The sequence below is a fragment of the Trachypithecus francoisi genome, unplaced genomic scaffold (genome assembly GCF_009764315.1).
Source record: "Trachypithecus francoisi isolate TF-2019V2 unplaced genomic scaffold, Tfra_2.0 Contig01440, whole genome shotgun sequence".
Lineage (NCBI taxonomy): Eukaryota > Metazoa > Chordata > Mammalia > Primates > Cercopithecidae > Trachypithecus > Trachypithecus francoisi.
Genome location: NW_022681431.1, coordinates 12,499,395 through 12,511,394, shown reverse-complemented (window position 1 = coordinate 12,511,394; position 12,000 = coordinate 12,499,395). Strand labels below are relative to the sequence as shown.

At 44.5% G+C, this 12,000-nt stretch overlaps 1 protein-coding gene across 1 annotated transcript; it reads left to right on the top strand.

Annotated features, from left to right (window-relative positions):
• The first annotated feature begins 4,099 nt into the window (after positions 1-4,099).
• On the top strand, positions 4,100-10,020 carry NEFL (neurofilament light). The gene is made up of 4 exons (XM_033228944.1): positions 4,100-5,513; positions 6,682-6,806; positions 7,187-7,506; positions 8,015-10,020. The coding sequence occupies exons 1-4, from the start codon at positions 4,470-4,472 to the stop codon at positions 8,155-8,157; spliced, it is 1,632 nt and encodes a 543-aa protein (XP_033084835.1). The 5' UTR covers positions 4,100-4,469; the 3' UTR covers positions 8,158-10,020.
• The last annotated feature ends 1,980 nt before the right edge of the window (positions 10,021-12,000 follow it).

The window sequence follows — 12,000 nt, the reverse complement described above, 5'->3', positions numbered from 1 at the left end:
AAGTCATGGTGTGGCTATTTTAAAGAGTTAGGTCAGCTAATTTGCATTTCAGCTTATTAATTCCTGAAAGGGTGTTTTGTAAATTGATGTTTAGAGTTGTATCTAAAATGTTACAATGCCAGTTATGTGTCATGTTCCACTGGCCGCACCCATTTTATTTTACATTGGGATATTTGAGAAACCTACAACAATCATGTAGCTTTTTGCTGCCACTAGCTGCCCAAATGGAGCATGCTTATTAATGGTTTCCTCATGGTGCAGAAGAGTGCAAATTGATGTCCCCAAAGCAGGAGAGGTTTATTATATGCACGCTAAACTCTGCAGATGGCAGACTTCGCTTATCAAATTCCACAGAGACATAAGGAAGCAGTAAATGCCAATGGCTGCAGTTTGTGGAACAAGTAGAACCCTCAGTCTGGAAAGCAGGTAGAGCTTAAGTTTGAAGGAGCTGTGTGAGTTGGCAAATTACGTACTTCTCTGGGCCTCAGCTGTTTGCTCTGAATAATAGTAAACATCCCCAGGCGATCTTGTCATTATTCAATACAAGATAGCAAATGCCTGTTATATAGTAGGTATCTTGCATGAGCTCATTTACTGGGTTTCCTTGCATCCACATGCTGATGCCAGCTTTGGTGACGCTAATGTATCTACCTGGTGGTGAGATGGATGGAGACTCATCTGCTGTTCTTTTTTTTTTTTTTTTTTTTTTTTTTGAGACAGAGTCTCTCGTTCTGTCACCCAGGCTGGAGTGCAATGGTGTGATCTCGGCTCACTGCAACCTCTGCCTCCCGGATTCAAGCAGTTCTCCTGCCTCAGCCTTCCAAGTAGCTGGGATTACAGGCATGTGCCACCAAGCCTGGCTAATTTTTTTGTATTTCTAGTAGAGACAGGGTTTCACCATATTGGCCAGGCTGGTCTCAAACTCCTGACCTTGTGATCCACCCGCCTCCACCTCCCAAAGTGCTGGGATTACAGGCATGAGCCACCGCACCCGGCCGACTCATCTGCTGTTCTATCCTAGGACTTCTGCCAGAGCTTATTGGCGGTAGGAGAACTTGGCTCTTTTGACCCCTGGACTGAGGCTTTTCATGGGCCCTACTCTATAGCTGACCTTTACAAAAACACATGCCAATATAGAACTTCCTGCTTTCCCAAACAGCTTTAGAATAATAAAATGAAAAGTCATCAGTTGCCAGGTCCCATCTATCTGAAGCTTTCAGACTCTGCTGGCACTGGAGAAGAAGTCAAGTGTTTTCAGTGGTTCTAAAAGAGTTATGCCTTATGGGGTTTTTATTATTATTATTATTAATGTGAGGACATTTACTTTTTAACTAAATGAACTGGGACAGTCTTTGGAGGGTTACAGAAGTATTAGGGATAACCAGAGTGGTAGGAATTCTGTTAAAGTGGTCATCAACATACTTCTACATTTTTAATCTCCCAGGAGCACGTTTTGTTGACAGCCCTCAACCAAGTTCAGGTTTGCAGAGAATAAGTTTAAAGGGAAATAAATGCATAAGGGTGTGACAAGACTCAAAAGCCTCCTTCTAAAGAGACTGCAACTCTACTATAAACAGCACTAATCAGAAACATTTATGGCAAGTGAAAGGAAAAGTCAATATATGTATTCTTCCTAAATAGGTTTTCTAAAGTTGCTCACTTTGCTTTGCCACACAAAGCAATGCCATGTGAGGTTTTAGAGCAAAACGCTGGGAAGAAGATTCAAAAAGGAGGATGACTGGACAGAATATTAAAGAAGAGGCAGGCACCTGGCAGAGGAAGGTTGAAGGTAGGGTAACGAAAACCCAGACCCAGGCTGGGTTCGGGAGTCTGGCAAAGCAAGGCTGTCATGGAGTATGAGGTGGCCAGGCCAGGAGCTATTAAAAAAGACCAGAGGTCGACAAGCCTAAACGCGGTGGATCTGCCCCTTCCCCCACTCTGTGGGCCTGGTTCAGCACAGGAAAAGGTCCCATTCTCACCCTTGGCTCCTGTATTCCTTTTTTCCAGCTACCCAGGGGACAGCAGGCAGCAGGTGCCCCAATGGTTTCTTCTCTCCGAAGCATCCCCCTGCAGCACCCGCCGCCCCTCTCCTTTCTGGGCAGCCTACTCTGCAGTCAAAGGCTTCAGGGAGGAGCCGCGGAAAAAAGAAAACAAAAGAAAGAGGAAAAAAAAAAAAAAAAAAACAACGCTGATGGACTTAAGATCTGAGGGTGACCTGAAACTCCTGGGAAAGAGAGCTGGCACAAAGCAAATGCATTCATAAATACCTGAGAGTGTGTTTTATGCCGACTCACACACACTGAGTGTGAAACAAGGTGGTTTGCAGGGAGCAGATTAACAAAACAATCCATTCTGCCACACTTCATCTACATATGGGTAATTGGGAGGAGACGACTCTATGGCTTATCTAGGTCCTTGCTCCACCCCCTGCCCCCACAGAAACCTATTCCACTCTTGAATTTGATGAGTGAAAAGACCAAGGATAGGTAGGCTATGAAAAGTCAACAGAGTAAGTAACCTATCAAGTCTGCCAGGGACAAACAATATTCAGGACAGCCTCATGACCTTAGGCTTGAAGTCTAGAATATTTGGACATGGATGGTCCTCTGAGATCACTTAGTCTTGATAGATTTAAACTACTAATCTCAATATTTCTGAATTTGCATTATTTGCGACATTGTTTAGAAACCCAAGGAAAGTTATCTGCTGCAGTCTTTCTATCATGAGGACGGTGGGCTATCACAATCAAAGGTTTTTTGGGGGGGGGTTCAGAAAGGGCCTCTGAGGATAAGCCTCCCCCCATCCTTTCCTCGGGAGAGGAGTGAAATGTCTCCAGAAGCAACTGCACCGCTGCAAATACTTCACCCTCCGAGTATCACAGGGGAAGCCATTCCGGCTTCTCTATTTGAAAACAGTTACCATATTTCCCCTCAGTTTGCCTCTTTTAAAAAAACATAAGTTGCACATCAAATGCCGCGATATACAAATAAAACAAAAACTAAACGCTTGCTCAGATAAATCTTAGGTGTTTCCCGTAAATCTCTGCAATCCCTCCATGAAACCTGGGGGACTCCTAACATCATGCATGTGAAAATGCCCTGCAAACCGCATGGCTGTATCCACGTGCGCTACGGCGTGTGCCAGTTTCAGGTATCCAGGTGCTTCCTGAAGGAAATCCATGCAATCCTGACTGCATCTGTTTTCGGGTTACTACAGTGTATCGGGGGAAGAATCACGCGGCTATAGCTATTTTCTATATGTTCCTGAAGAAGCCTGGGTGCGCAGCTCTCCTCCCCTGAGACCACACCCGGCGCTCAGGGCTGGCCGCAGCGGCTTCTCTGAAAATCAGCCACCTGCAAGGCTTGTCGAAATCATCAAGTTGTGAGCTACACATGTGTAAAAAGAGGGAAGCGGACTTTAAACGTGCTGCGGTTGGTGGAAGCAAGCAGGAATTTAGCTTGGTGAGGATCCAGGCACCTTGAAGCTCCCCGCCGCGGAGCGCGCGGCTGCCTCAGCAAGTCAGTCTCGGTGTTAGCTTCCAACTCTTTCTCTGCCCTCCGCCACCCACACACTACAACACGTTAAAAGCATCCGCGGCTTCATTCCCAGTTAAGAAATGTGAAAATCTAGAAAACACCAACAGGCGGATTAACTGCTCTAAAGGTTTAGAAATGCTAAACCAACACCTGCAGTAGTGCCGCAGTTTCACGAGTGTGTGTGTGTGTGTGTGCGCGCGCGCGCGCGCGCGCACTCGAGCGCCCATTCCCTATGTGTTGAGAAGCAGCGCATTAAAGAAAAAGAAAAATAATCAGGAGAAAGAAAATGAATTGCAGAAAGTGCCAGAAAACTGGAAAGAAATGAAAACTTCTCCATACATACTGCATACACACAACCTAGCCTATTTATTTGTATCTAAAATCCCCTAGCGGCACTATCACCATATACACCAAGGGGAATAATTAAGGAGGTCCCTGGTGGGAAAAGGGAGAGTTGAGGGGACAGGATGTGTGCCAGGTGCCGGGATACCGAAAACTCGGGTGTCAAAAGAACCTGTTTTGGGGACACTTAAGGATCCAAGTGTCACGGGGTCTGGGCGATGTAGGACAGGAGGGGCTGCGTGGGTGGGTACAGAAGGGAAATGAGTAAGGGGGCATGGTATCTCTGAGAAAATCAGGGGCCTCTGAGCAACGTGGAAAGGACGAGCGCCGCAGCTACCCAGACCGTAGCTCGCCCCCGCCTTCCCTTTTGCGCAGAATCCTCGCCTCGGTTGCAGCAGCGCGCTGCCCCCACTGGCCGGCGCGCGGTGATCGATCGCAGGCTGCGTCAGGAGCCTCCCGGCGTATAAATAGGGGTGGCAGGACGGCGCCTAGCCGCACACAGCCATCCATCCTCCCACTTCCCTCTCTTCCCTGTCCTCTCTCTCCGGGCTCCCACCGCCGCCGCGGGCCGGGGAGCCACCGGCCGCCACCATGAGTTCCTTCAGCTACGAGCCGTACTACTCGACCTCCTACAAGCGGCGCTATGTGGAGACGCCCCGGGTGCACATCTCCAGCGTGCGCAGCGGCTACAGCACCGCACGCTCCGCTTACTCCAGCTACTCGGCGCCGGTGTCTTCCTCGCTGTCCGTGCGCCGCAGCTACTCGTCCAGCTCTGGATCGTTGATGCCCAGCCTGGAGAACCTCGACCTGAGCCAGGTAGCCGCCATCAGCAACGACCTCAAGTCGATCCGCACGCAGGAGAAGGCGCAGCTCCAGGACCTCAATGACCGCTTCGCCAGCTTCATCGAGCGCGTACACGAGCTGGAGCAGCAGAACAAGGTCCTGGAAGCCGAGCTGCTGGTGCTGCGCCAGAAGCACTCCGAGCCATCCCGCTTCCGGGCGCTGTACGAGCAGGAGATCCGCGACCTGCGCCTGGCGGCGGAAGATGCTACCAACGAGAAGCAGGCGCTCCAGGGCGAGCGCGAAGGGCTGGAGGAGACCCTGCGCAACCTGCAGGCACGCTATGAAGAGGAGGTGCTGAGCCGCGAGGACGCCGAGGGCCGGCTGATGGAAGCGCGCAAAGGCGCCGACGAGGCGGCGCTCGCTCGCGCAGAGCTCGAAAAGCGCATCGACAGCTTGATGGACGAAATCGCTTTTCTGAAGAAAGTGCACGAAGAGGAGATCGCCGAGCTGCAGGCGCAGATCCAGTACGCGCAGATCTCCGTGGAGATGGATGTGTCCAAGCCCGACCTCTCCGCTGCGCTCAAGGACATCCGCGCGCAGTACGAGAAGCTGGCCGCCAAGAACATGCAGAATGCTGAGGAGTGGTTCAAGAGCCGCTTCACCGTGCTAACTGAGAGCGCCGCCAAGAACACCGACGCCGTGCGCGCCGCCAAGGACGAGGTGTCCGAGAGCCGTCGCCTGCTCAAGGCCAAGACCCTGGAGATCGAAGCATGCCGGGGCATGAACGAAGCGCTGGAGAAGCAGCTGCAGGAGCTGGAGGACAAGCAGAACGCCGACATCAGCGCTATGCAGGTGAGGCACCCGCCCAAAACACAAGGGGCGGGGGGACTCGAGCAGAGGGGAGAGTTGGTGCGCCCAGAAAGTGGAGACCAGGGGTGGTGCGGCTGCATGCAGCTCTTAGGGATAGGGCTTGGCTCCTTGGCCACTGTGTGGGAGGGGTGGGGCACTTGGAGGGCGTCAGTGAGGGCGAGACTGTAGTCTGGAAGTGTGCTCTGTGCTGCTGCACCCGCGTTCCGCATTAAAGCTGCCCAGCCCCTGTTGGGTGGGGGAGGGGAAGACGTGGGAATTGGGCGTTGCCTCCGGCCTGCAGTGAGATCTGCTGTCTAACTGACCTGCATTAACTAGAAGTTACTTTGCAGCAACTATGGGATCATCTGGTTAATAAATAGTAGAGTGAACAACTCTCAATTCTGAAAGATTACTGTGACCAGCATGCTTTATGACTAGTTTTACCAACCACTCCCTTCCTTTATTTAGTAGGTAGATAGGAAAATAGTCAACATTGTTTTAGGTAGTTAACTAGTGATGTTCATAGTAAAGCATTTCTTTTTAATTTTTTTTTTTTTTAATGTGTAAAATCTTCTACAACATTTCTGTTTAAACATCTCCATCTTCTGGGGAGTAGAAAAAATAAATTTTTAAAAGGATGTCCATTTTGAAAGATCTCCATCTTCTGGGGAGTAGACATTTTTTCCTTCTTTTGGGAGTAGAAATTTTTTTCTTCTTCTTGGAGTAGAAAAAATAATTTAGATACATAGGAAATATTTTAGAAATTTTTTTTTTTTACATCTGGCTATTTTCTTCTCCTATAAAGAAAGGCATTAGTTTCCTGGCATGTAACCCAGCTAAAGAACAGTTAATCACTGAATGAGAAACACAGTTTTTCTATCAACTTAGTTTGTCTGCAGGCATTTTATGATGATCATTAAACAGTATTAAGTAAGGAAATAGAAGAACAGAATTTTCTTCCATCTTTTTTTTCATCTCAGGCTTCATGAACTTGGGTATTTTAGGCAAGAAGGTTTTTAAAAAGATACAGGAAGTTATTCTAGGGAAGATTTTATCACCTTGTGTACACCTTGATTTTAATCGAAACTAGGCCTTTGCAACTACACTACAGTAAAATAGAAGGGATTTATGCTTGGAATTTTTTTTTTTTTTAATTTTTGTCTTCAAACAGGACACGATCAACAAATTAGAAAATGAATTGAGGACCACAAAGAGTGAAATGGCACGATACCTAAAAGAATATCAAGACCTCCTCAATGTGAAAATGGCTTTGGATATTGAGATTGCAGCTTACAGGTGAAAACAGAGGGGCAAAGATAGCAGCCATTAAACCCTAGGAAGAAAATCAGACCCCATTTAAAGTTATGTTGGATCAGAAACCTTCAAGAATAGTCCTTTTGAAATAATGAAGTGTTAGTTTTTGGCTTCTTCCAAGAAGGTATTTAGATATATAAGAAATTAACCCTGTAATTAGGAGTCCTGTTTTTAGCTTCTCATTACATTTTAAATCTAATAGGATGATTTAATTTTTTTTTCTGGTCTCCATCAAAAAATCCCCAGGCATTAAGTTTTGATAAATCCCAACCCTGCGCCTGCTTGCCTTTGTCTTTAGGGTGCTCAGAGCAAGTCGTGAAACACAGGTGTTTTTTAACCTCACCTTCTATCTGCATCCCCAGGAAACTCTTGGAAGGTGAGGAGACCCGACTCAGTTTCACCAGCGTGGGAAGCATAACCAGTGGCTACTCCCAGAGCTCCCAGGTCTTTGGCCGATCTGCCTACGGTGGTTTACAGACCAGCTCCTATCTGATGTCCACTCGCTCCTTCCCGTCCTACTACACCAGCCATGTCCAAGAGGAGCAGATTGAAGTGGAGGAAACCATTGAGGCTGCCAAGGCTGAGGAAGCCAAGGATGAGCCCCCCTCTGAAGGAGAAGCCGAGGAGGAGGAGAAGGACAAGGAAGAGGCCGAGGAAGAGGAGGCAGCTGAAGAGGAAGAAGGTATGATAAGAAACAAACCCCTGCAACTTCAAATGCAAACTGGGTGTGGAGATTTGTTAGGAGGTAGATAAGACAAATGAAGCCTTGCCATATATGATATTACAATCATAAATAATTTTTCTGTTTGTTCAGCAAACTTTTCCTAAGGCACTTACTCTGAATGAGGTGATTGGTCAAAAATTACATTTTTTAATATAATCATTTAACACAGCAGGTTGGTGTCCTAAAGAACAAAAATAGATACCAGACACATAATGAAAGAAATATTGAGGTTCAGTCTTAGAGAGGAGCAGAGTTTCCCATACCTAGGAGTGATCTCATTCAATTTAAATATGTGTTCAGTGGCAAATTATTCATGGCAAGCATTGTCTGTTAACATGTGCTTTTGGAGCTGGGAGGTTTTGGTGAGTATTCTGACAGTTGTGTTTGCAGATAAAACCTTTGCAGACATGTTTTGACTGGACTTACCCTGGATTTGGATTTTGTACATTTTCTTTTTATGTTAAAGCTGCCAAGGAAGAATCTGAAGAAGCAAAAGAAGAAGAAGAAGGAGGTGAAGGTGAAGAAGGAGAGGAAACCAAAGAAGCTGAAGAGGAGGAGAAGAAAGTTGAAGGTGCTGGGGAGGAACAAGCAGCTAAGAAGAAAGATTGAACCCCCATTTCCTTAATTATTTCAGGAATAATTCTCCCGAAATCAGGTCAAGCCCATCACCAACCAACCAACCAGTTGAGTTCCAGATCCTATGTGAATTAAAAAGTCAATATATGTATAATTCTGAGATGACTTAGGTTGGACATTCAATGTTGTGCTATGAATTTCCTCTTTATGCAGAGTATCTGTTTGCTTGCAGAGTGGCTTTCTGGCTTGCTGCCAGCCTGTGCATGGTCCACGCTTATGAGTTCAGGATCTACGGCAATGTGAATCATTCAGATGTTTACAATAAAAAAACACCACATGAGTAAATGAATTCGCTAATGTTAATGTTAAACTTCATGGAAAAATAGTCCTTTGAACCTTTGGTGGTTAGCAATTAAAGACCCTGAGTTATGTGCAATAAATAGTAAATAAAGTTATACCGAATGATGTATTTTTTGCTGTGGTTATTAATTAAAATACCTTAAAGATGGCACCAATATAAAGTATATACCAGTGGACTATTGACCTCCAATTTTTTAAAAAGTCAAAATTTTAACAATTACCAATGCTGTTTTTTTATTCCTTCATTGGAAATTCTGAGGGATACAGTTATGTTGTGATTACTCGTGAAATCTCTCCCCACAAAAATGTTACTGATAGTAAACATGAGTAAATGAGAAAGTCTATAAATAACAATAGACTTTGCCTCATAACACGTGCTCTGTTAAGTTTTGGGATGGCTTTCTAGGGAGCAATTCTGAAATTATTTGACAGATATACTCTTTATGGTAAATAGGTCATTTCAGAGTCTAGAGTGCTAACCATTACACTATGGAACCAGGATAAATAGGTCATTTCAAACTGATATGTCATAATGCAATATGGATAGAATATGAATCCCATACATTCATCCCTATAACTACATTTAAAATATAGTCTAAATATCATGGGCAGAGGTTAAAACCTGAGAACATAGTACAATAAGAAGGAATAATTTTTTATCTACATATAATTTCAGGAGAAGGGATTAAAACTAACAAAGGTTATTTGCCACTCCACTGCAAACATGTTGCCTGCAATCCTGAGCTCATGATTTAGTGTTTGTTAAGCGTAATTCTGTTGCCTCAAGTAAATAGCATTTGATGCCACACATTTTTAAACCTGTAAAAACTACAGACACAAGTAATGAAATTATGAGTCACTTAAGGGGGGAGGTAATATGCTTGTATGTTACATTGACATTGCTCTGCATGTCTCTATTGGGAAATATTTGGATTTCAATGATAGCTTGACTGGTTGGACATTGCATCAAATACACACCCCATCTGTCCTCTCTGTTCATTGTAAAGTTATGAACGCTCTTGCACTTGCATTTGATGTGGAATAAATATAGATGATATTACTGAGTATCTGCTATTCTGCCTTTGTTCTAAAACAATTGCTTTGTCAGCTAATTTCATTCAATATTTGTTTTTTAGACGATCTTTATAAGTTATGAATTTAAACTGAAACCAAAGTGGTCTCCATTTAAAGTTACTTAATCCCTTTGTACCACCTAATTCTAGTTAAATATAGGTTGCTGTGCAAATAGGTAAAGTGCTTCTTTGCCATGATGGTATGGATTGGAACTATGAAGGCTCTCAGTGTATTGGCTTCTGTAAAGATGAGGTGTCTCCTCAGAAATAAAGCTTTCCACATTTCTGCTTACTAGACCTGGGATGATGTACATGGCAAGTCTCAAACAGATGCAAGCTACATGCAAAAAGTAACTTTAGCCAAATGGAAATAACTGGATGCTTTGAGAATTACTTGGTTGAAGTAAGGAAACTGTACCATACTCTATCCTGTGTGCCATAATAAAATAGTAAAAAACCTAAATTGAGTTTAAAGTCTTTTTTAACATTTCCCCAAATTTGGTACTGTGGTCAGTGCCACTTTTCCCTCTCCTCCCCCTGAACCTGAAGTTCTCTTTCAGTATTCCCTCTCCTAATTAATGACCCCCTCTCTATAATCATCTGATTCCATTAAACAGACTCCTTGAATAACATCCTACCTCTCCTCTACCCCTCTAGACTAACCTATCACCGAGTTATAGTGAGAACACCTCCATGTCTTAAATCCTTCCACATCTTTCAGTTGATACTGCCACCACTCTAACCCTTCTCCCAGGGCCTACTCTTGGTCTCCTTCAATTACCATCCTATAGCAGGCTAATTTTTTAAAAAGCAAGTTTTGATCATGGCATCCCCCTGAATAAAGCCCTGTAATAGCTTCCTACTTTTAATACAAAAACCAAAATCTCAAATGTGATCTTCAAGGCCTGCCTGGCCCTGACCCCTGCCTGCTTCTCTAACCTCATCCCATTGTACACCCCTTTCCCTCCATTTCCAGTACTCCATTCACCCTGGTATTCTGTTCTCCCATCTGTCGCAGGATCTTTGGTGATTCCTCTTTCTGGAGCACTCATATTTTCTCTCCTTCCCTCAGCCTTGACCTGTCAGTTCCTACTGACCCTTCAGATTTAGGCCTAAGTGTCATTCCCTAAAGGAAGCCTCCCTTGACCTCTTCTAGTGGGTCAAATTCTTTGAAATATGTGCATAAGACTTTTTAGACTTTTTAATTCTTGTCATTGGCATCTATTTGTGTGATCGGTTGATGAATGTCTGCCTCCCCCATTACAGTGGGATCTTTATAAGTATTAGAATCAGATCTCTGTTGCTCATTAATTTAGCGCCAGTATCCAGCATAGTTCCTGCCATAGTAGAAGCACAATGAGTATGTATTTAATGAGTGACTTTCCCCATCGATTAAAATGCCTTCAAGATGACTGGCAAGTCAAGAGTTCAATAATAAGTCCCAGTCTAGTCCATACCTTCTTGTGGAAAGAGCAAAGAACCAAGAATCAAGCGTCCATGTTGGGTCCTCGCTTTGCACTATTATGGAACACTGGCCATCCCTGCCCAACCTCAATTTGTTTATCTACACAAGGGTTCAGTGGTGGACACCTCAGATCCATTCTAGATTTATAATTCAAAGTCTCCTGAAATACCCTCACTGCCCTATTTTAGAAGTCCAGGCTAAAGGCTGAATGGAAAACACACATGTGACCCTCATGTCCTCACTAAAAATCCATCCCCTACAGGAAATTGCTAAACTTAGCGTGAAGTTTCATTGCTAGCAATTTAATTGCTCAAATTGGTAAGCAATTAACTTGGTCACTTTTTTACCCATATGGAGATTCTAGTGCTGTTGGAGGGTTTACTGTGTTCCATGATGCTGTTCTAAGTATATTTTCTGTATTAACTCATTTCTTCCTTACATACAACAACGTTCTGAGTCCAGTATGATTATCATCCTCATTATTGTTTTAAAAATTATTTGTATTTTTTAAAAATAGTGACAGGGTCTCACTACATTGCCCAGGTTGGTCTTGAACTCCTGGGTTCAAGCGATCTGCCTGCCTTGGCCTCCCAAAGTGCTGGGATTGCAGGTGTGAGCCACTGCCAGCAGCCTATAATCCCCATTTTACAGATAAGAAACTAAGGTTAAGTGACTCGACGAAGGTCATGTAGCTGGTTGCTGGCAGGGCCGAGACTCAGACTCACCCACCTCACTGCCTCTCCTTTGTGGTCCAGCTTATAAGGTACACTTGTGGCATCAGCGTATGTTTCCACAGGCATGTTTTGTGACAGTGGTTCGGGAGTTCACACAATAGTCAGAATCCTTACAAAGCAGTCCTGTACCGTTCAAGAGCCACATATACACTCACAATGTTCCATTGTAGTTAGGATCAATGTTTTCTTTCACCCCTTTGATGATTTATGTCCATATCTTAATTCCCCTGCTAATAGAAGCTTT

Bases quoted from the DNA above. Each gene is read 5' to 3' on its own strand.
- NEFL (XM_033228944.1), top strand. From the start codon at position 4,470: ATGAGTTCCTTCAGCTACGAGCCGTACTACTCGACCTCCTACAAGCGG. The intron at 6,807-7,186 runs GTGAAAACAGAG...CTGCATCCCCAG, and splicing joins ATTGAGATTGCAGCTTACAG to GAAACTCTTGGAAGGTGAGG. The intron at 7,507-8,014 runs GTATGATAAGAA...TTTATGTTAAAG, and splicing joins GGCAGCTGAAGAGGAAGAAG to CTGCCAAGGAAGAATCTGAA.